Here is a 25,162-nt window from a genome sequence, read left to right as displayed (position 1 = left end):
CGCACAGCTAACTGGACGCCACTCACACTCTCAACATGAAGCTTGTAAGTTTTCCTCGCCACTGCTGGCCAGCAACATAGTGTCGGTTGAGAGATGATGTGCATTAATGATGAATGTGTTTCCGTTTCTTTATGCATAAATGTTAATCTTGCAGATCGTACTCGCCTGCGTGGCTGCTGTGGCCGTGGCCGCTCCCACCTATGACTCAGTATCACTGGAGGTGGCGAGAATCCTGACTGACGACCGCACTATGGCTGATGATGGCTCCAGCTACGCCTTCAACTTTGATACTGAGAACGGCATCACACACCAGGAGTCCGGCTCTGCCATCACAAGCGGCTCTGCTGAGGGCGCCGTCGCCCAGAGCGGATCCATCTAGTAAGTAGTGGGAAAGTCTGAGGTCATAGTACTTTGTTTTGACACTGTCATGATAACTGTGATATTAGATGTTATTGTAATTGTGCGGAGGTCTACCTACACAGCCCCACCTCTCATTGTGTCTCCTCTGTCTCCCACAGCTTCACCCTTCCTGACGGACAGAAGTTCGAAATGACCTACGTGGCTGACGAAGGAGGCTTCCAGCCCGAGTCCAGCTTCCTGCCTGTGGCACCTGAATTCCCTCACCCAATCCCTCAGTTCGTCCTCGACCAGATCGAGAAGGCACGACTTGAGGACGAGGATAGGGCCCGCACCCCAAAGAAGACATATGCGTCTCCTTGAAAGACTCATCTCAATATGAATTCTTAATTTGATATGCTTTCTGGCCAACGAGAAAATTTTGTATATAATTATATATTTATGAAGCAATAAAATACAATTACATTTGTCATTTTTCATTCAACATAGGAGGGGGATTTCTTTAATACAATTATTTGTTTGGAAAGTAATTCTTTTAATAATATCTTTTCAAAACTGTTCTTAGAAATTTGTTTTGCAATTCTGAATATAAGCAATTAAAGGATGAAATTCAGTCTCAGGAAGGGAGGGGAGGGGGATTGGGAGGGGAGGGATGTTTGGTATCAGATCCATTCCCAGTATCTTGATATGGACGTGAAACAGAATTCTTTTTTTGCCCTTCATAGAAAATATCAGAAACGATAATTCAGTCAAACTTTGTTATGTTGTGGACTTCAAATGTTTTGTGCAAGAGACTAAAATATTCAAAGCATACTGGAATGTGCAACAATATCGTGGTGTCAACTTGATCCTCCGGGGCACAAGGAATCTCCGATTCAAAAGAGGTCTTTCAACATTTTTTGAGAATATTTTTGCAAACCCAAGAGGTGAGAACTGCGAGCGATGTGGATAAGTTAGAAGGTTGCAGGAGAAAGCCCCAGGGAACTTAATGAATTGATGATAACAAAATAGTGTGATATAGTGAGTTTTTAAACGAAAACTTGTCCTCTATCTATCAATGATTTTGGGAAATAAATCTCAAATGTCTTTCTATCCATCGTCAAACACATGAGTACGATCTTATCATATATCACATAAAAAAACTTGTCAGACAAGCATTTTCTATCAACTATTTTACAAAAAAGACTCCAATGTCTTTCCATGTAGTACGATCTTATCATATATCACAGACAGATAAGAAAACTTGTCAAACAAGCATTTTATGGCGATATTTCTCCGACGTTTCTGGCTACCTACTGTCGTCTGAGCAGCTGCGAACTCAGCCAAACGAGCAGAACCGCCCAGCTGTCTAACTGCCGCAGCGTCAAAACAAAATTGAGTATAGCGCACAACTTGGGCATTGAGAAGACAGCCGCTATACTTGGTATTTGCTACTTAATCAAGCGATAGAAGGATAAAAAGCGTAGGTAGATGCTAGCTGGGAGAAATGCAGACATGCATCACACGTTTCCTTGAGCGATCAAACTGTAAGCAATACCTTTCAAATCAACGATTGATATACAGTTTTGGAATTTTGATATAAAAGTATGTATTTCTTCCTTGTTGCTATTACTGAAATTCATTACAGAAATCTATTATTTGACGAACATTTTTCTTTTCATTCAGACTAATCCTAATAATCTCTTTAGTTTGTGGTGTTCCTCGGCGCATTGGTAAAGAAGACGTGCGCAATGAACCTTGGGTTTAGGTAGCAATAAAAGAGTCGGAACAACTTCCAGTTCACCAGAAACGAGTATTTGAGAGAAAATTCGCCAGAAATAGTGCCCATAAGACACCACTGTAGGCAGGACATGAAGTGGTGAAACATCTACGAAGAACCAAAGTAGAAATCATCATGACGATGGATGTAGAACAACACTCTAAGACGACCGAATTGTTTTGATAAGCATAAAGAACGCTGGGTGATCACTGGAGTATCGGTGGGACAATAAATATCCATAAATAATGAGATATTTTGCCAACCTGATCTTGAATCGATAACCATGCCATTCTAGTCTTGCGGTTCGATTCCCAGAGTTTTTATAACCATGGTATAGTTATGTCTGGAGGATATATCTCTACATGGAAAACAACAAGGGGTAACAACTTAGCTTCCAGTCTGCGACAGATTCATTTGTTCTGTGTAGAAAAGATTAAAGGGGAAGTATCTGCCTTGATGCTCGAGAAATGGGAACATCCTCAGCTGGACTGGGCAGATGAATGCTATATCAACCTGCCACGGAATCCGCTCTTCTGCTTGGCTCCGCGAGTATGAAGGTCAGAACCTTGCAAATGTTAGTTCGGCCTTCACTTGACCCAACCCTTAAAAACTCAGGTCAAACGCCAGGCCAAAAGATTCGTGCCTTTAAGTTCAACGATTCGAATGAAGCAGAATAATGAGTATACTTCCATCATTAAGCATGTCACTGATCAGTAGATCTGTAACTAGAATCCTTATCTTTGGGGTAATGAGAACAAACACCTGATCATTAGAAACTGTATCTGAAAAACCGATCACTATGATTATTATCTACAGGCCTTTTTACTTTAACAGTTTAAAGGCATACTGTAACTCAAGGACCGACCATCATTTCATAATGGCACCACTTCATTGTGTATACTGATCACAGGAAACTGTGGCAATATTATTGATAGTTAAGTCAAATAGCAAATTCTGATAAGAGAAAAATTTATGCACTGTCAATCACTCGAAACAGACACTAGCAACACTGGTCACTAAGAAATATAACGACAATACTAAACATTTTCATTAATAGTATTTTCATCAATAGTATCAAGATATATCAACGCTGATCAGCAAATGTAGACCTTCCTGCAAGTAGCAATTATGTTGTTTTCCATAGAGACCAACATTAAAGTTGCTGACGATATCAGAGAAGTTCCCTTAGTGACCAAAGGCATGATCATGAAGGCACGTCTCTAAGGTCAACAAAAGCGTTGGGAATAAGCGACAAGGCAAGTTTTGAGTTGCTTAGAAACTGTTATCAATATCTTTAATAATAAAAAAGGACATTACCCGAGGAGTACTCTCACTTGCCCGCATGGACCAACATGAAAAGAACACCGATCAAAAGTCATTTTTAAACCGATCTTCGATGTCATTTATTTCACGTCTTGCGCCTGGTACTATAATATTTTCACCACTGATATTGAAATATAAAATTTCCAAACGTACTGTGAATTTGATTCTCATTACCGAGAGCAGAGAGAAAGTTCGACATAAAGAGTTCGAGCTGTGGGCTGGGAATGAGGGTGTGTCGGGTGACCTACTGCACAAGGTCAGTCTAGTAGCTTGGTATATAAGACCGCGCCGGTAACTACACGCCACTCACACTCTCAACATGAAGCTTGTAAGTTCTTCCCACTGCTGACCATCCATATAGTGTCGGTTGAGAGATGATGTGCATTAATGATGAATGTGTGTTTCCATTTCTTCATGTATAAATGTTAATCTTGCAGATCGTACTCGCCTGCGTGGCTGCTGTGGCCGTGGCCGCTCCCACCTATGACTCAGTATCACTGGAGGTGGCGAGAATCCTGACTGACGACCGCACTATGGCTGATGATGGCTCCAGCTACGCCTTCAACTTTGATACTGAGAACGGCATCACACACCAGGAGTCCGGCTCTGCCATCACAAGCGGCTCTGCTGAGGGCGCCGTCGCCCAGAGCGGATCCATCTAGTAAGTAGTGGGAAAGTCTGAGGTCATAGTACTTTGTTTTGACACTGTCATGACAACTGTGGTATTACATATTATTGTAACTGTGCGGAGGTCTACCTACACAGCCCCACCTCTCATTGTGTCTCCTCTGTCTCCCGCAGCTTCACCCTTCCTGACGGACAGAAGTTCGAAATGACCTACGTGGCTGACGAAGGAGGCTTCCAGCCCGAGTCCAGCTTCCTGCCTGTGGCACCTGAATTCCCTCACCCAATCCCTCAGTTCGTCCTCGACCAGATCGAGAAGGCACGACTTGAGGACGAGGATAGGGCCCGCACCCCAAAGAAGACATATGCGTCTCCTTGAAAGACTCATCTCAATATGAATTCTTAATTTGATATGCTTTCTGGCCGACGAGAAAATTTTGTATATAATTATATATTTATGAAGCAATAAAACACAATTATATTTGTGATTTTTCATTCAACATAGGAGGGGGATTTCTTTGCTACTATTATTTGTTTGGAAAGTAATTCTTTTAATAATATCTTTCCAAAACTGTTCTTAGAAATTTGTTTTGCAATTCTGAATATCAGCAATTAAAGGATGAAATTCAGTCTCAGGAAGGGAGGGGAGGGGGATGGGGGGGAGGGATATTTGGTATAGCGCATGGCTTGGGCATGGAGAAGACAGCCACTATACTTGGTATCTGCTACTTAATCCAGCGAAAGAAGGATAAAAAGCGTAGGTAGATGCTAGCTGAGAGAAATGCAGACATGCATCACACGTTTCCTTGAGTGATCAAGCTGTAAACAATACCTTTCAAATCAATTACTGATATACAGTTTTTTGGAATCTTTATATAAAAATATGTATTTCTTTCTTGTCGCTATTACTGAAATTCATTACAGAAATCTATTATTTGACGAACATTTTTGTTTTCATTCAGACTAATCCTAATAATCTCTTTAGTTTGTGGTGTTCCTCGGCGCATTGGTAAAGAAGACGTGCGCAATGAACCTTGGGTTTAGGTAGCAATAAAAGAGTCGGAACAACTTCCAGTGCGCCAGAAACGTGTATTTGAGAGAAAATTCGCCAGAAATAGTGCCCATAAGACACCACTGTAGGCAGGACATGAAGTGGTGACAACATCTAAGAAGGACCAAAGTAGAAATCATCATGACGATGGATATAGAATAGTAATCTAAGATGACCGCATTGTTTTGATAAGTTTAAAGAAGGGACCCCTGGTGATCACTGGAGTAACGGTGGAACAATAAATAACCATAAACAATGAGATATTTTGCCAACTTGACCTTGAATCGCCAACCATGCCATTCTAGTTTTGCGGTTCCATTCCCAGAAAGTTTTTATATCTCATGGTATAGTTATGTCTGGAGGATATATCTCTGAATGGAAAACAACAAGGGGTAACAACTTAACTTCCAGTCTGCGACAAATTCATTTGTTCTGTGTAGTTACGATTAAAAGGGAAGAATCTGCCTTGATGCTCGAGAAGTGGGAACATATCAACCTGCCACGGAATCCGCTCTTCTGCTTGGCTCCGCGAGTATGAAGGTCAGAACCTTGCAAATGTTAGTTCGGCCTTCACTTGACCCAACCCTTAAAAAGTCAACTCAAACGCCAGGCCAAAAGATTCGTGCCTTTAAGTTCCACGATTCGAATGAAGCAGAATAATGAATATACTTCCATCATTAAGCATGTCACTGATCAGCACTCTGTAACTAGAATCCTTATCTTTGGGGAAATATGAACAAACTCCTGATAATTAGAAAATGTATCTGAAAAACCGATCACTACGATTATTATCTTCAGACCGTTTAACTTTAACGGTTTAAAGGCATACTGATTATAAGGTACGGTAACTTAAGTACCGACCATCATTTCATAATGGCACCACTTCATTGTGTATACTGATCACAGGAAACTGTGGCTATACTATTGATTGTTAAGTCACTTAGGAAATTCTGATCAATGAGAAAAATTAATGCATTGTCATTCACTCGAAACGGACTCTAGCAACACTGGTCACTAAAAAGTGTAACGGCAATACTAAACATTTTCATCAACAGTATCGAGAATTATCAACGCTGATCAATAGAACTTCCAGCAAGTACCAATTATGTTGTTTTCCATAGAGACCATCATTAAAGTTGTTGACGATACCAGAGACGCACCGTTAGTGACCAGAGGCATGATCATGAAGGCACGTCTTAAGGTCAACGAAATCGTTGGGAATAAGCGACAAGGCAAGTTTTGAGTTGCTTAGAAACTGTTGTCAATATCTTTAGTTAATTAAAAAAAAAAAAAGGACAATACCCTAGGAGTACTCTCACTTGCCCGCATGGACCAACATGAAAAGAACACCGATCACAAGTCATTTTTAAACCGATCTTCGATGTCATTTATTTCACGCTTTGCGGCTGGTACTGTAATACTTTCACAAATGATATTAAATGATAAAATTTCCAAACGTACTGTGAATCTTTGATTCTTATTACTGAGAGCAGAGAGAAAGTTCGACAAAAATTTCCAACGTACTGTGAATCTTTGATTCTTATTACTGAGAGCAGAGAGAAAGTTCGACATGAAGAGTTCGAGCTGTGGGCTGGGATTGAGAGTGTGGCTGGTGACCCACTGCACAAGGTCAGTCTAGTAGCTTGGTAAACAAGACCGCGCCGGTAACTACACGCCACTCACACTCTCAACATGAAGCTTGTAAGTTCTTCCCACTGCTGGCCATCCATATAGTGTCGGTTAAGAGATGATGTGCATTAATGAAGAATGTGTGTTTCCATTTCTTCATGTATAAATGTTAATCTTGCAGATCGTACTTGCCTGCTTGGCTGCTGTGGCCGTGGCCGCTCCCACCTATGACTCAGTATCACTGGAGGTGGCCAGAATCCTGACTGACGACCGCACTATGGCTGATGATGGCTCCAGCTACGCCTTCAACTTTGATACTGAGAACGGCATCACACACCAGGAGTCCGGCTCTGCCATCACGAGCGGCTCTGCTGAGGGCGCCGTCGCCCAGAGCGGATCCATCTAGTAAGTAGTGGGAAAGTCTGAGGTCATAGTACTTCGTCTTGACACTGCCATGATAATTGTAATATTAGATGTTAGTGTGATGGTGTGGAAGTCTACCTACACAGCCCCACTTCTCATTGTGTCTCCTGTGTCTCCTGCAGCTTCACCCTTCCTGACGGCCAGAAGTTCGAGATGACCTACGTGGCTGACGATGGAGGCTTCCAGCCCGAGTCCAGCTTCCTGCCTGTGGCACCTGAATTCCCTCACGAAATCCCTCAGTTCGTCCTCGACCAGATCGAAAAGGCGCGACGTGAGGACGAGGAGAAGGCCCGCTCCGCACCAAGAAACTCATATTCAGCCCCTTGAATGGCTACCCTAGACCTGTTTACCCTGTAAAGCTGCATCATGCTTGCATTAGCGTGCTCTGCCTAGCTCACAATAAACTGTAACTTATTTACTCATTTACAATAAAGCAAAGACACATGTTTAGTTTTACTGTTCTCTGAGTTATTCGTGGAAGGTGGGATTCATATTTTTGATTATTCAGTTGACTGAGTTTTACATAAATCAATTTATGATAGTAAAATTTCTTTTGATATGGAAGGGACACTTACAGGAACGTCTCTACGGTATATTGTCTAAGCTGACAAATTTCAATTTTTTGTTCATCTTGTAATGCAAATTATAGCTGTGATAAAAGTTATTCACAATTACTTGACAAAGTGAGAACTCTAGCTGTGAAAATGGAAAATATAATACATTTGATTATAGCATATAGATAACAAATGACATCTCGAAATGCTATCTATCACGCCGGTGTCAGGACTGAAATTAACAGGCTTCTGACAAACTTAAGCAAAATCTAATTACCTTTGAGAATCAGTTATAATTCATGAAAAGAATATCTAGGATATCGTCTTTCTTAAACACTTATGAAAGCTAATGTATATTATGCTAAGATAACCTTCACGGAATCTTTCTCTAGTTCAGCTCAAGTGGGAAGATTGTGCGTCTGCTGTTTAAGCAAGGGTCTACGGCTATGAGACATGCTAAGAGATGACGACTTTGATGAGGGCTATTTTTTTCATTATCATTACTATCATCATCAAGATACATTAGTCGCATTCATTAACGTATATGTCGATACTTTGAAACTAAACTCGCGCATTTTAAGAAACTAATCCTATCTGTCTCAAGGCAAATACTAGAAAACAACGAGGAACCAAGAATCGTATAGCGAGATATAACATCTCGTCCTTCCTTTATATCTGCAACAAAAAGTCATCTAGTTTGATAAATTCAATTCCTGAAACTCATCACATCATTCTGTATGTCTCTGCCATACAAGACCTATTCCACAAAAGAACAACAACTATATCTTGCAACTTAGATCTACAATCTAGTGTGAATGATTTAAACTATTTCACAGGAGATTTACCACTCATGGGTAAAGTGGAGAAAAAATGTAAAAATCCGGAAGTCTCCAGCGAGAAACGGTAGGGTTGACATGCCTGGCATAAGCTTCACATCCTGTACACAATAACAATGATAATAATCATGATGATAATAATACTTCATTAGAAATCAACTGAAATTTTTAACATTTTTCCCCTCATCTATCCTATAGTTTTAAGCTACTCTCATACTTGACACGTAACTGAAGGGGTTTCAGATGTGTCTGCATGGGCAAGTTGTTTCTCGTGGAATATGATTCATTCAGCCGTCATGCGCCCAGCCTTGCCATAACCTGACAATTCAACCGCGGGACAATAAGCCCACCACTAGTTGGGCAAAACACTGTCGTACACATCATATCCAAGTTTGAAGTCGTCGACCTGGTGTATTGCGGGAATGGTAAATATTGTGGTTTTATGGGATCCCGGTCAAGTTTATCAACTTGCCCTCCGATTTGAGTCACAACAATGCAAGTGAAAACTGGTGCTGTGAGGCATACATGATAATACTGGTCTCAAAGATGTCTTCGCTTACTCTATATACTAGTGCTATAAGAGGCATACTTGATTCCTTAAAAGTGGCCCCAAAGATGTTTTAGCTTACTCTACAAACACAATTCTGTACTTGTTAGTAAGGCGAGTCGTCCTTTGCTGAAGATGCATTAATTTTTATGGTTTTTTTGAAGTTCTAAATTGTCGGTAAGGTACTGTACGAGGAGACTTCCGGACTACAGAAACTTGCAACTGAAATGCTAACATTTTTAAATTAACCTACCTTAAGAGTGTGGTCCTTACCAATGGCAGGTGCGTACCGAGGCTATGAGGCTTATTGGTCTGGCCTACGGTGCAACTGATATCCAGGGCGGTCACTTTTGCCCTTTCACTGGCGAAATTTCACCAGGGAACACGTTTTTGGCGATTCACTATCTGAACCACGGCGAACTCAGTCGATTCACGGCTTCTTGAAAACAATACAAACAGTTTGCCTCCTAGTTTGTATATGGAGTAAGCAGTTGCTATACTAAGTAGTCTACGCTTCAGCAAAAGAGGGATAAAACGTGTAAGTGGACACTAGCTGAGAGAAATTCAGAAATTCAGAGCGGAGCACCACGCACGACCTCGTGTGATCAGAATGTAAACAAACACTGTCCGTATCATTCAAATCGACAGCCAAAAAGCAATCTTTTTGTGATTTTATATAAAAGTATGTATCTCATGCATGTCACTACTACTGAAGTTCATCATAGAAATACTATTACTTGACGAATGTTTTAATTATCATTCAAACTAATCCATATGCACTTCGTTACGTTTGCCGGCAATTAAAAGAAGATGCACACAGCTGTCTTTGGAGTCAGGTTGCAGAAATGGGCAGGAACTCCCTCTATTGCACCAGGAATGAGTTCCCGGGGCAAATTCACCAGTATGTCACCGCCTCAGACAGAAAAAGAGGTGTTGATGGTATCTAAGATGGAGCAAGGATCGGACCATGAAGAGGATGGGTACGGAACACTGTGAGGACACAGAGGATCATTGGAGTAACCGTGAGACAATTAATATCAGCAACAATAGGACTTGTTACCTTCCTGACCCAGAAGTCTATCTTGTAGTAGGATGGTGGCTGGAAGACTTAACTGTAAATAAGAAAGAAAAAGAGGTAACAGCTAAGCTTCAGTTTGCAGTAGATTCATTTATCCTACAAGAAAAAAGATTCAATGATGCACGATGAGAGCGAATTGCCTTGACTGAAATTAACGGATGATTGCTATAACGACCTGCCACGATATAAATTCTTGTGTGAACTTAACCCCATGAGCGAGGCGTTACGACGACTCGTGAATGTTGTTTTGGCCTTTATCAATCGGGTCAAAAGCCAGGCAATCATACTCATGGATCGTATCTTCATGCTCAAGGTTTTCAACTAGACAGAGTTAACGAACACTTCCCTCATTGCCCTGGAGTTCTTATCTTTGGATAAAGTGAACAATGTGCTGATCATCAAAGCTTATGTCTTGAAAAAGGTTGGGATAAAACCCAGAACAGATGAAATAGCCCGGAATGGCAATTAAACATAAAAAATCAGGAACTTGCGTTTACCGGAGAAACTCATGGTGGAAAAGATTTATCTTTCAATATTATTGCTTTTTACCCATTCCAGCTGCAGGTCAACTCTTAAAAGGAGCTGGAATACCCGGTATCGAAGGCCTCATTACAGCCAAAATAATACACATTACATAATGAATATGATGTAGTCAGTCATGACAAAACAACTACTATAAAAGTCTTGCTTCAGGTCTAAATGACACAACTGACACATCTACCGGGGACACCCTGTTCCGAAGGCCTCAAGTCACCCATATGATACACATTCCTTAAATAGGTCCGATTTACGTATTGCTAGAGGGGGGGGGGGAGGTCTTACCTTGAAAAAAAAAATTTTCCGGTCTTTAAAAAACAGCATTGACAATTCGAATTTGTCATTAGGTCTTATGGTTACTTAAATCAATTGGATCTACTCGGCTTACATAAAATAAATGAAATAAATAGATAAATGAAAAACCATACTGACGAATTTAACCAGAACTCCCGATTCTGTACATCTTATCACCCAAAATCATGAATAGGAAAATAGATATGATCCACACAGGTATAACAAGAAAACCCTCAGAGCCTACCTTAAAAACTACGTTCCCGGCGCTGAATTGCATTGACAAATCTGCGGAACAACCGGTTCTGTAGGTCTGAGTTCGCTCAAGATGACACATGTTACTTAGATAGTATCTAAATGAAGATAAAAGTCCCACCGAACCTTCTCTTAAAACTCAGGGTGACATATCACCATCACACCCTCTGTTTTGATCTTAGAATGACGCAGAGCACAGCATCATTGATTTCGAAATCACCGTACATTGCACTTACAAATTTCCTCAAGGAATGTAATTCATTTTGTGAGCAATATCATATCCGACCTTAACTTCATAGGGCGAAAATATTAGATGACACACGGCCCACAAAGAACGGGTGCGCTTTTTTCCTCTTTGCCTTTAAACATCAGCAAATCTGTTTTTTAAGCCCCCCCCCTCACCCCCAAGAAAATAAAAAAAAATACACATTGTCGGAGAATTGGAAGGTGGGGGCACAGTAAGATTGGGTTACCCAGCTCACGTCCTTTTAGATAAACTCTTCAGTTTGTGTTTAGGTAAGAGTGCATGTTAATTCACGTGTATTGGACTCAGCATAATACAACGCCTGACACAGGTGACCTTGACATTTCGCACTGGTATATGATTTTATGTAATAGACGTAATGCGGCATGACATGACGCCTTCCACAAATGACTACGCGTCCTTCCTCCACCACCTCACCAGCCGCCGTAGCGTCGCATCGTCCCGCCCACTCGTTTCCCTGCGCTTACTTACGTCCGTGGAGAACTCATACATTTGTTTATGTTTATACAAATCCTTCAGCCAGATGATGCAGTCTTAACAACAACATCATCCATTCACTCACAAGTTTCAGAGTTTCTGTTGGAATCACAGTAAAATATACATTTTTATTTCTTACTTGCCAACATGACCCAGTGAAGCTACCGATTCGATTGTCAAGCTGCTTGTTACGTTTTCGTAGGTCGCCTGGCCTAACCACCAGGGTAAGATCTTCAGTTCTGCTCAGGCTGTGTTTGGGACAAGGAGGGGGACACGGACAGCTTGCGTGTGGTACATGATGACTCGTGAAAGTCACTTGTAAGATAAAACTGATACTAATATTGCTGACTTGGATTTTTGTACTGGAAAGCTTGATAATACTAGGTCGGTGATCTCAAACGACTACCATTTTTAAGAAAAATCAAGTGTTGAAACACAGATTAGCTTTATGGTACATAATGAGACTAAATCCCCCCAGTTTTTTCTCGAAATAATTGAAATCCTCCTCACCTTCGAGGCGTGTTTCACTGCTTTGGAGGTGCACGAGTATCAGTATCATTATGCATTTCTTTCCAACGTTTAGTCTTCCTAACATTTACTATTTTTTCGCGCTATATGTCCAATAGTATTTGAAACTTAAGACTGTACCGATGTAAAGAAGGGAGTGTTCCGCCACGAGTGTTGATACGTTGCAATTTCAGTGTGTTGTTATATCACAGGAGAAGCACCGTAAGTGCAAATGATTTATGCTGAACAAAAACCTTGATTAAAGTGAGAAACATGTTACTGTGAAAAAATTCAGATATGCTTCATGTATGATTAGGCGATTGATTCACGTTCGGACACTTATTCGACTAGGTTGGAAAATGGTTAATTTTGAGTGTAATATTCACTCTTGTGTGGGTCAATGATTACTCAAAAATATAGTAGAAATATTATTTTATCATTGTGATATATCATGTCCGGTGATCAGTGCAACAATTACTGATTATAGTGATGAGTGAAAAATGTGGTGAAATTTTGTGTCATGATAATTAGCCTCAGTACAGTACAACTTTCAGTGGTTATATACAAAACCTGAGTATATTATCTACCTGGAAAATGCTGTAGTGTTTAATTTCCCGATTTCTTCACGGCCCTGCACTTGCCCGCCGGCGGAAGGTAAATAACATAATTATCATTTATTAACTTTTTTTTGCCCATGATGCTACAGCTAATTATATGTGATTTATCGCGTGTTTTTGGCTTTGATGTCTGAACAAATTATAGGTGACATGTCTACTGCTATCTGGTCAAGATGATTTAATGATTATGTATATATATATATATATATATATATATATATATATATATATATATATATATATATATATGATATCCCAGGAATACTCAACAAATTTTATGCCTCTGTAGTCTGAACACTCACCTTTATCCACTTTGCCTTTGTACAATGGCACTATGCACGCATTTCGCTAATCCTTAGGCACTTCATCATGATCCATACATACACTGAATATCCTTACCAACCGATCAACAATACTGAATTCCACTGCGGTGCCATCCAAATCCGCCGCCTTTGCCGGATTCCATCTTCCGCAAAGCTTTCACTACCTTTTCTCTCTTTACTAAACCATTCTCCCTGACCCCCTCACTTCGCACACCACCCTGATCAAAACACTCTGTATCAGCCACTCTATCGTCAGAAACATTCAACAAACCTACAGAATACTCCCTCTATCTCCTTCTCACTTCATCACTACTTATCATTACCTCCCCACTTGCCCTCTTCACCGATGTTCCCATTTGTTCTCTTGTCTTACGCACGTTATTTACAGCCTTCCAAAGCATCTATTTATTCTCATTAGAATTTGATGATAGTCTCTCACCCCAACTCTCATTTGCCATCTTATTCACGTCTTTCACCTTTCTCTTAACCTCCTGCCACTTTCTTTTATACATCTCCCTGTCATTTGCAAGTATCGTCCAAACGCCTCTCTTTTCTCTTTCACTAACAACCTTACTTCTTCATGCCACCACTCACTACCCATTTTAATCTACCAACCTCCCACCTTTCTCCTGCCACGTGCATCTTTTGCGCACGCCATCACTGCTTCCTTAAATACATCCCATTCCTCACTCACTCCCCTCTCATCATTTGTTCTAGCATTTTGCCATTCTACACTCAATCTCTTGGTACTTCCTCACACAAGTCTCCTTTCCAAGTCACTTACTCTCACCACTCTTCTCCCAAACATTCTCTCTTCTTTTCTGGGAATCTCCACAAATCTTCACCCTCGCCTACACAAGATAATGATCAAACATCCCTCTCGCTACCCCTCTCAGCACATTAACATCCAAAAGTCTCTTTTACACGCCTCTCGATTAACACGTAATCCAATAATGCCCGTTGGCCATCTCTCCTACTCATATATGTATACTTGCGTATATCTCTCTTTTTAAACTAGGTATTCCCAATCACCAGTCCTTTTACAGCACACAAATCCACAAGCTCTTCACCATTTCCATTTACAACACTGAACACCCCATGTACACTAATCATACCCTCAACTACCACATGACTCACCTTTGCATTTAAATCACCCTTCACTATAACCGTCTCGTGCACCAAAGCTGCTAACACACTCACTCAGCTGCTTCCAAAACACTTGCATCTCATTATCTTTCTTCTCATGACCAGGTGCATAGGCACCAATATTCACCCTTCTCTATCCATCCACTTTTAGTTTTACCCACATCAATCTATAATATACTTTCTTGCACTCTGTCACATACTCCCGCAAATCCTGCTTCAGGAGCATTGCGACTCCTTCCTTGGTTCTTGTCCTCTCATCAACCCCTGACTTTACTCCGAAGACATTCCCAGACCACACTTCCCCTTTACCTTTGAGCTTTGTTTCGTTTAGAGCCAAAACATCTAGGTTTCTTTCCTCAAACATACTACCTATCTCCTTTTTTCTCATCTTGCTTACATCCACACTCATTCAGACACCCCAATCCGAGCCGCCGAGGAGGATGAGCACTTCCCCGCTTGACTCCTTCTGTTTCCCTTTTTCGAAATTTGAAAACAAGGAGGGGGGGGGGGGGCTCAAGACCCCACTCCCGCACCCCTTCTACGAGACGCGGGCAATACGTGGGAAGTATTCTTTCTCCCCTATCCCTGGTATTGATTGAGAGGGTGAAGGCTTGTACAAAGCATCAGATTGGGGAAGAGCAGTGTGATTTCAGAAGTGGTAGAGGATGTGTTGATCAGCTATTTGCTTTGAAGAATGTATGAGACATACTTAGAAAAACAGATGGATTTTTATGTAGCATTTTGGATCTGGATAAGGCATATGAAAGGGTTGATAGAGATGCCTTGTGGAAGGTCTAAGAATACATGGTGTGGGAGGTAAGTTGCTAAAAGCAGCAAAAAATTTCTACCAAGGATGTAAGGCATGTGTACGAGTAGGAAGAGAGAAGAGTCATTGGTTCCCAGTGAATGTCGGTTTGCAGCAGGGGTGCGTGATGTCCCCATGGTTGTTTAATTTGTTTATGGATAAGGTGGTTAGTGAGGTAAATGCGAGAGTTCTGGCGAGAGCAACGAGTATGTAGTCTGTTGTGGGTGAGAGGGCCTGGGAAGTGTCAGTTGTTGTTTGCCGATGATACAGCTCTGGTGGCTGATTCGGGTGATAAACTGCAGAGGTTGGTGACTGAGTTTAGAAAAGTGTGTGAAAGAGGGTTGCGAGTAAATGTGATAAGAGCAAGGTTATTAGGTTCCGTAGGGTTGAAGGACACGTAAATTGGGATGTAAGTTTGAATGGAGAAAAATTGGAGGAAGTGAAGTGTTTTAGATATTTGGGAGTGGACTTAGCAGCGGATGGAACCATGGAAGCGGAAGTGAGTCATAGGGTGGAGGAGGGGGCAAAGGTACTGGGAGCGATGAAGAATGTGTGAAGGAGAGAACATAACGTTATCTCGGAGAGAAAAATTTGTATGTTTGAAGAAATAGTGGTTCCGACAATGTTATATGGTCAAGAGGTATGGGCTATAGTTAGATGTTGTACGAAGGAGGGTGGATGTGTTGGAAATGAAATATTTGAGGACAATAATGTGGTGTGAGGTAGTTTGATCGAGTAAGTAATGGAAGGGTAAGAGAGATGTGCATAAATAAAAGGAGTGTAGTTGAGAGCGCAGAAGAGGGTGCGTTAAAATGGTTTGGACACCTGGAGAGAATGAGTGAGGAAATATTGACGTAGAGGATATATGTGTCAGAGGTGGGCGGAACATGGAGAAGTGGGAGGCTAAATTGGAGGTGGAAGGATGGAGTGAAAAAGATTTTGGGCTATCGGGGCCTGAACATACAGGAGGATGAGAGGCGTACAAGGAATACAGTGAATTGAAAGTATGTGGTTTCGGTGCATTACACGTAACAGCTAGAGGCTGAATGTGAACGAATGTGGCCTTTGTTGGCTTTTCCTAACGCTACCTCGCACGCTCGCGGGGGAAGGGGGTGCCATTTCATGTGTGGCGGGGTAGCGACGAAAATCGATGAAGGCAGCAAGTATGAATATGTACATGTGTGTATATGTTTAAGTCTGTGTATTTGTATGTATACGTTGAAATGTATAGGTATGTATATGTGCTTGTGTGGGCGTATATGTATATACATGTGTATGTGGGTGTGTTGGGCCATTCTTTCGTCTGTTTCCTTGCGCTACCTCGCTAACGCGGGAAATGGCGAATAGTATGAAAAAAGAAAAAAAAAGAATATATATATATATATATATATATATATATATATATATATATATATATATATATATATATGTATATATATATATATATATATATATATATATATATATATATATATATATATATATATATATATAATAATTGAATTATCTTTACCAAATAGCGGTCGACATATCACCTATGATTTGTTGAAACATCAAAGCCAAAAACACGCGATAAATCACAGAGTTTGGTGCCTGAGATTCTAGGCCTCTCATTTATTGTAAATCTCTGGTCGCTGATTTTAAATATGCCATCAGTTTTTCTCTATCAGCTCTGGTTTTCGAGATATGATATACCCTTTATTGCTATGCATACAACCGATCGGGCCACAACGAATGACGACCACAAATCATTGATTTTTGCCTCTTTGATAAAAGATATATGGCTTCGTACAAGAAGACTTTGTTTATTCATTATTAGATTACATCCACAGAATCAGATAGGGGTGAATCAAGCATCGAAAGTTATATATCACTGATACAATGTTCATTTACTCAGATATCTCACGAAAGAGTCGTTTCAAAGACTTCTTGTGGTGAGCTGCCCCAGGACAATCACGTTGACTGGTCCAGCAGTAATCCGGTATCATATGGGTATCCCAGTGTCCCTGGTATGGGTATCCTTGTGTCCCCGGTATGGGTATCCCAGTGTCCCCGGTATTTTCCATCCATGGTTCTTAAATCTTGGTGATTCGTTCACCCTCTTCTCACTTAGATTCACCAAGGTTCTCTGAGAAACGGTTCCAAGTGGGTGTGGAGGTCATGCACTTTGATGTTCATTTTACAGCCAAGTTGAGGGAAAGAAGAGAGCATGTTCTCCACTAGTTCAGAGTAGTTATCTGCTTTATGATTCCCAAGAGAATTCCTTACAAACACCATGTTTTCTCTCAGAGGCCATTGTTTTCCGCATATGTAGTCAAGGCAGTCCCCTTCTTTGTTCAAAGCCTTCACAAACTGCTTCATTAAACCTAGTCTGATGTCCAGTGGTGGTAGAATGATCTTATCTCTGTCAACCAAGGGTTCTGCGATTACACTCTTCTCTCCTCCAACCACCATGTTTTCCCTCAGAGGCCATTGTTTTCTCACCCAGTGCTCATCTTAGCTCTACTATCCCAGAGGCAGATAAAGCAAGGATACTTGGTATATCCACTCTGCTGACCCAGGAGAAAAGTCACCATCTTAAGATCCACATAGATTAGCCATTGGTGATCGTGGTATATCTACTGTAAGACTAGGGCGATTGTGTCCTTCTGTTCAGTCATCTTAGTTGAGTGTCCAGTTGGGATTGATTCATATTTGTTGCCATTGTGTAGAAGCACACATTTTAAGCTCCTCTTAGAGCTATCTATGCTCATGAGAGTTACATTTATTGAAAAGTGCATTATCTCAAAAACTATAGCAGACTAGAAGGAAATGAAGGTCATATTCTTATTCAGTGAATATACCTAGATTCATGTCTAAAATCTGAGGCACCAAAATATTTTTTTTAAATTTGTTCCCCTGTGTTATAGATGATACGTTTAGTGTTTTTTTTGGCCATTGTTTCACCGAATTATGGTGAACATGTCGAGTGCTATTTGGCCATAGTTTCAAATGATTATAGTTGACTTGTCGCATGATGTTTGGCCATGATGCATCAAATGATTATATGAACCGAAGAACTAAGATGGTGTCCGTATAATAATATTAGTTCGACGCCAGTGATCGTGACCAAACTTTATATGCACGACTTTCTCATTGGACATCATAGACCTCTGTTCATTGTGAGGATTGAGAATTTCGGAGATCTAGGTCATTGTGTCCCACACCAGAAGAATGATTTCCGTGCGAAAATCGAGTTATATCATCACTATTGGTAATATTGCCTTCCACTGTGATGAGAAACGTATATCTTAATTCTGGGGTCGGTCTCCCTATGGGATGAGAGATGTCATCTCTCTTCATTCTATGACCAATATTTCCCAGTGCCTTTACGAGAGATGCCACATCACATGCCTACAATCCATCCGCTTCTTACAACATGAATATTTTCTGGTCATTTGAGGTGATGATTGTTTTCATGAGTTTAAAAGCCAGGAGAGAGAAAGCTGTCGTTCGGGTTGATAACTAGTGATGTTGATGCTTGTTTTTATAAGAGACAATGTCCTGTGTATATAAGACATATTCTAATCAAATACAGTAAATATTTAATCTAAAGACATGGGTTGTGACCTTTGTCAGGCATTTTATTAACTCGTCTGACGTTTAATGCCCACAGTAATTAGATTAGGGTGCTGAAAATTAACGTAGAATTTTACCTTCAGAGCTTCTTGACTCGTTGTAACGCTTGAGAAGGAGAGAAAGAAGAACTTACTGCATGCCAGTGGATCCAGCACTCACCCTCCACCCACCTCGGTAATTCTCAGTTGCTGTTCAAATTAGTCGGAGTCGTGTAGTCGCGCCAACTGGCCCCGAGAGCCTTGGATCATTAAGCCAGTCGAGAGTAACTGTTGCTATTCCCTCTACGTTCATCATCCAACCCTGTGTGGTGGTGTTTCACAGACCCGACCGAGTCACAAGCTCATGATCGTCAGTCTGAGAGAAATACATTGTACTACGTCGACGATGATTTCGATAGTAGATTATATAATCCGTATTTAATCTCTTGGACACAATAGCATGAGCCTCGGGTATGATGAACTGTACATCATAACAAAAGGTCGTACTGATATGTTCGAGGCACGAGCCTCGGGTATGATGAACTGTACATCATAACAAAGGGTCGTACTGATATGTTCGAGGCATGAGCCCCGGGTATGATGAACTGTACATCATAACAAAGGGTCGTACTGATATGTTCGAGGCATGAGCCTCGGGTATGATGAACTGTACATCATAACAAAGGGTCGTACTGATATGTTCGAGGCACGAGCCTCGGGTATGATGAACTGTACATCATAACAAAGGGTCGTACTGATATGTTCGAGGCATGAGCCTCGGGTATGATGAACTGTACATCATAACAAAGGGTCGTACTGATATGTTCGAGGCACGAGCCTCGGGTATAATGAACTGTACATCATAACAAAGGGTCGTAATGATATGTTCGAGGGTCGTGCCGTCGTGCTCAAGGTCTTAGTCTACTCATGAATGATCCTACCGTCGCACTCATGGGGGGGGGGGGGGGGGGTTAATCAACAATGGTATACCTGACGATCCAGGCTAACCCTCATCACAGCTGACAAGATTGCATTGGGCGTGTCACTGTACCTGTTGACCCTGGCCCTCGCCGCCTGACCTTGTGCACTTTCTCCTAGGATGGAGGGTTGGGGGTTCACTTGTCGCGACCAGCTCTGCCATGAAACAACATTATTATTTGTCTGCGACCCTCGCCAGTATCTCAAGTCCGTTCGGTGGCTGCCATATTGGCCCTTCATCCACTCCTTTCCTTTTCGTGGAGTAGATTTGGCCGGTGACTGCTTCGACGGTAGGTTTGCCGAATGCTGATGATGATCATCTGAGGACAGACGGTAACGTTTTCCTTTGCGAAGGCATCTTGAACTCCCACGTTACGGTCTCTCATGACTTGTTAAACACATATACCATGGAGCGGCAAGCAAGTGACGTTACCGGTGACACTAATAACAGAGTGTCGCCACTCAAAAATGTTAGAAATCTGTAGAATCACTCAAAAATATGTATACATGTGAACAAAGAAACACTGAACATATATTTACTGCAACATGAATATCTGTCTATAAGAAAATACCGGAAGTGAATGAAATCGGTTTCTTGAATAGTATTTTCTGTTATCAGTTTGCTCACTTTTCAACGTGAGCAAGTCTTATAGCCTTTGACCATTTCTCTTTAACTCAGCTCTCTTAGTTCTGGTATCATATCTATTACCTCCTCTGGACCTTCTCTAATATCTCTTTGTGCTTCTTTGGGAACGGTACACAAACTTGTGAAGCATATTATGGTTTTGGCTTTAGGTCGGATATGAACAGCTTGTTGAATATTTCTTTATCCATACACCTGATAGTTAGTCAAAAATTCTCAGCAGGCAGTTTGCCACCTTAACAGGTTAGGAATGATGTCGACGCCTTCTCACGCACAAGATCCTGAAGATTGTTGCCTGTTAGATAATAAAGTTATTGAGACTTCTTTCATTGTGTCCCATCTTCATTTCTTTACATTTTCTCGAACTGAATGTCGACTTTGGAGTCGAAACTTGATACACTCCGACGCCCTTTTTGTTCTCCCTCGTGACCTCTGCATCATCTGCAACATACTCAGGTAGGAAAGTCATCTGCATAGATCAGAAGGGCGATGATCCCAGAACAGTGTATGAGTACAATTTGTGAGTTAGGGGGGAGAGTTTTAGGTTCGTGTCGCCCGTCTCTTAATAGTACATATGTGCACCATGTCTTTACTCTTACGTATTCGCACACACGCATACCCCAGCCTAAGCAAGGTAATCATGTAGCAATTAGCCCTGAGGAGAAGGGAAAAACCTGAGTTGGATGTGGGACTGCCACGCTGATTAGAATCAATACTCTTGTATTCTTAAATGTTGTTTTGTCTATTTGTTTTGAGTTTCATCAAAGGATACTATGTATATAATTAGTATGAAAGTTCAGTGAAAGAAAAATATCGTGTTCACGTTCTCGTCCTATAATGATCATAAAACACGCAGGAAACCAAGATTCTTAAAGATACGTCATATTATCCCGAGACGTGCGAGATTTTGCGAGATTTCCAGCTCGCTTGAGAACATGACAAACACACGGCATGCCGCCTGGCAAAGAAAGGGTGCTTCAGACACGGCAGTTTAGGGAAAAAGAATCTGGCTTCATCAAAGGAAGATTGTTATCTGCAGTTCTCTTAAAAATGTTGCAGTTTCTTTTTTGTTCCCTTTATCGTACAGCATGGAAGCAACATCTGATTACAATGAATTTGTAGATTTTGTTCTTTTTTTTGGGGGGGAAGAGGGGGGAAAGGGGGGGAGATAGAAAATCTGAAGATATGAACTTTTCTGTAGATGGAACACTGTAGGTGTGGTGGCAACACTGCTGAGAGGTTACCACTTATCGCCGGATGTAAATGAGAGACGAGACGTATTATCTCTTGCTATACGATTTTTAGTTCCTCGTTAAGCTTTCTAGTTTTTTTTTTCCTGAGACAGATTGGATTAGTTTTTTTCCTTAAAATGCACGAGTTTAGTTTGAAAGTATCGACATAAACGTTGATGAATGCTACTACGATGTCTTAATGGTAATGATAGTGATAACGAAAAAAATGATAGCCCCCGTCAAAGCAATTATCACTAGGCATGCCACACAGCCGTCGACCCTTGCATAAACAGCGGACGTACAATCATCCCGCTTGAGCTGAACTAGAGAAATGAATTTTCCCAGAAAGATAAAAGTATTCGGTGAAGGTTATCTTAGCATGATATACATTAGCTTTCGTAAGTGTTCAAGAAAGACGATATTCTAAATATTCTTTTCATAAATTACAACTAATTCTTAAAGGCAATTAGATTTTGCTTAAGTTTGTCAGAAGAAGCCTGTTAATTTCAGTCCTGATACCGGCGTGATAGGTAATCGCATTTCGAGATGTCATTTGTTATCTATATGCTATAATTAAATGGCTTATATTCTTCTTTTTCAGGGCTAGAGTTCTCACTTTGTCAAGTAATTGTGAATAACTTTTATCACAGTTATATTTTGCATTACAAGCTGAACAAAAATATTGAAATTTGTCAGCTTAGACAATATACCGTAGAGACGTTCCTGTAAGTGTCCCTTCCATATCAAAAGAAATTTTACTATCATAAATTAATGTAAAATTCACTAACAATTGAATAATCAGAAATATGAATCCCACTTTCCACAAATAACTCAGAGAACAGTAAAACTAAACATGTGTCTTTGCTTTATTGTAAATGAGTAAATAAGTTACAGTTTATTGTGAGCTAGGCAGAGCGCGCTAATGCAAGCATGATGCAGCTTTACAGGGTAAACAGGTCTAGGGTAGCCGTTCAAGGGGATGAATATGACTTTCTTGGTCCGGAGCGGGCCTCTTCCTCGTCCTCACGTCGCGCCTTTTCGATCTGGTCGAGGACGAACTGAGGGATTTCGTGAGGGAATGCAGGTGCCACAGGCAGGAAGCTGGACTCGGGCTGGAAGCCTCCTTCGTCAGCCACGTAGGTCATCTCGAACTGCTGTCCGTCGGGGAGGGTGAAGCTGTGGGAGACACAAGCAGACAGTGAGAGATGGGTCTGGGTTGGGAGAGTGCCATTCCCTCACAGCAGCAGCTAACGTTACATTGATCATGGCAGTGTCAAGACAAGGTACTCTCTTATGAGGTTTTCCTACTACTTACGAGATGGATCCGCTCTGGGCGACGGCGCCCTCAGCAGAGCCGCTCGTGATGGCAGCGCCGGCCTCCTGTTGTGAGATACCGTTCTCAGTGTCAAAGTTGAAGGCGTAGCTGGAGCCATCATCAGCCATAGTGCGGTCGTCAGTCAGGATTCTCGCCACCTCCAGCGAAACTGAGTCATAGGTGGGAGCGGCCACGGCCACAGCAGCCACACAGGCGAGCACGATCTGAAAAATTAACATTTACAGACGGGAAAATAACTTAGGGAACCGAACATTCATCATTAATGCACATAATTTTCTCAACCCAACCTTGTACAGTTGGCCAGCAGTGTGGAGAACTTACAAGCTTCATGTTGAGAGTATGAAAGTGAAGTGGCGTTTAGTCAGCGGCGGAGGCTTATATACCCAACTGCTGGGCTGACCTTGGCCATCTGGCTGCCTACCACGCCCATACCCCTGGACTCATATCATAACTTTCCAATCGAGTCGAGAATTGAGATTTACATGGCAGTCCACGAAAAGAACTGAAGATAGATCAAGCGGTTACGCACTGTAACATTCATATGGCGTCCACTAAACTGTCATATTTCGTTTCCGGCCGAAGGTATAGTAGCCGGTGGTTGGAAGAATGCTTTGGTTAATGTTACATGTATACATCATCCAGTCTGCTATGCTAAGTTGTTCTCGTATCTTCTTTCGTATTGATCTTTTTGATATCGTTTCTGATCCTTCTCTGTTATGGTCGCATGACTTTCATCTGTGATCCCGCACTATCGAACGGTCTAATGTTTCAGAATTGTAAGCAACTGTAATTGCCCGGGCTACCTAGATGGTTGTGTAGTAAACCTTGTCCAGATCTTCTTAACGTCATGATTTATCTGCAGATTTCGTCTTTATTCTTATTAATGAAGTCTTATTCCAATCACGAATTGTTTACAAATTTCTAGCCTGTTTAACCGATTGATTCTTACATCGTATTCTATTGTCTTCATGAAATCCGTAATATAAAGTCACACACACTCAGCGGCTTTCTTTCCTTTCGTTATTTTTCTAAAAAAAATAAAAAAGGATAAAACGAGGAACAGTTAGCATGCAATATCGACCTCACAATAAACCAGGATCAGCCACAGCGCGTCTGACATTATTGTTTTTTTTTTTATTTCCACAGTTGTGTTCATCGACCTGAAAAACGAGACTAATTTTCTCACGATGCCTTCAGCTGTCCATCATCTCCCTTACCAGAAGTCATACATGGAGGGAAACATATCATCTTTCAGAAGAAAGGATGACAGGTCGTCTGTAGGATACAGACATCACGTTTCCAGCCGAGACCTGTATGCCACCTCACTCAAACCACTAGCAAGTACCTGCTACACTTCACTTCCTTCGCGTTCCTCCCTCTCACACTCTGAGCAACATGACCCTCTTCCCTGCTAAGTCACCACTTTACTCTTATTCGCATTAACTCTCAACTTCCTTCTCTCCGCAGTCCCACACTAGCCTAGCTTCAGCAGTGTTTAACTCGAGTCTTCTGTGAAAATTGTTTCATGTGTAAATAGCCATTTACTCATCCCCCAGGCCCCCCACTCCAGCCTAAGCATTTTGTAGAAAGGCTTGAAGGTTTTTGGTGATCCGGAACACTAATAAAGAATTGCGTATTTCTTTTGGTCTGGCAACCGACCTTATTTTATGTGCTAAAACATACGTGTTTGCCTTATGGGAACTTATCGCGTTTCATTTTCCTCGTGGACTCATAAGAATATATACGTGTATATATATATATATATATATATATATATATATATATATATATATATATATATATATATATTTCATACTATTCGCCATTCCCCGCGTTAGCGAGGTAGCGTTAAGAACAGAGGACAGGACCTTTGAGGGAATATCCTCACCTGGCCCCCTTCTCTGTTCCTTCTTTTGGAAAATTAAAAAAAAAATGAAACACGATAAGTTCCCAAGTGCACTTTCGTGTAATAA

At 41.2% G+C, this 25,162-nt stretch overlaps 4 protein-coding genes across 4 annotated transcripts; 3 read left to right on the top strand and 1 right to left on the bottom strand.

Annotated features, from left to right (window-relative positions):
• LOC139760712 (cuticle protein AMP1A-like) lies at positions 1 to 780 on the top strand. Its single transcript, XM_071684273.1, has 3 exons — positions 1 to 44; positions 155 to 378; positions 519 to 780. Exons 1-3 carry the CDS (start codon positions 36 to 38, stop codon positions 718 to 720), a joined length of 435 nt encoding a protein of 144 aa, XP_071540374.1. The 5' UTR covers positions 1 to 35; the 3' UTR covers positions 721 to 780.
• Positions 781 to 3,668: 2,888 nt separating this feature from the next.
• Positions 3,669 to 4,544, top strand: LOC139760711 (cuticle protein AMP1A-like). The gene is made up of 3 exons (XM_071684272.1): positions 3,669 to 3,767; positions 3,877 to 4,100; positions 4,241 to 4,544. Exons 1-3 carry the CDS (start codon positions 3,759 to 3,761, stop codon positions 4,440 to 4,442), a joined length of 435 nt encoding a protein of 144 aa, XP_071540373.1. The 5' UTR covers positions 3,669 to 3,758; the 3' UTR covers positions 4,443 to 4,544.
• A 2,227-nt stretch (positions 4,545 to 6,771) lies between these two features.
• Positions 6,772 to 7,610, top strand: LOC139760710 (cuticle protein AMP1A-like). The gene is made up of 3 exons (XM_071684271.1): positions 6,772 to 6,815; positions 6,925 to 7,148; positions 7,289 to 7,610. Exons 1-3 carry the CDS (start codon positions 6,807 to 6,809, stop codon positions 7,491 to 7,493), a joined length of 438 nt encoding a protein of 145 aa, XP_071540372.1. The 5' UTR covers positions 6,772 to 6,806; the 3' UTR covers positions 7,494 to 7,610.
• A 15,097-nt stretch (positions 7,611 to 22,707) lies between these two features.
• Positions 22,708 to 23,609, bottom strand: LOC139760708 (cuticle protein AMP1A-like). Its single transcript, XM_071684270.1, has 3 exons — positions 23,511 to 23,609; positions 23,169 to 23,392; positions 22,708 to 23,029 (listed from the first exon to the last, which is right to left on the bottom strand). The coding sequence occupies exons 1-3, from the start codon at positions 23,517 to 23,519 to the stop codon at positions 22,825 to 22,827; spliced, it is 438 nt and encodes a 145-aa protein (XP_071540371.1). The 5' UTR covers positions 23,520 to 23,609; the 3' UTR covers positions 22,708 to 22,824.
• Between the last annotated feature and the right edge of the window lie 1,553 nt (positions 23,610 to 25,162).

Source organism: Panulirus ornatus, chromosome 37 (assembly GCF_036320965.1).
Source record: "Panulirus ornatus isolate Po-2019 chromosome 37, ASM3632096v1, whole genome shotgun sequence".
In the NCBI taxonomy this organism is placed as follows: domain Eukaryota; kingdom Metazoa; phylum Arthropoda; class Malacostraca; order Decapoda; family Palinuridae; genus Panulirus; species Panulirus ornatus.
The sequence above is the reverse complement of the archived record's forward strand: the minus strand, read 5'-3'. Positions and strand labels throughout refer to the sequence as shown.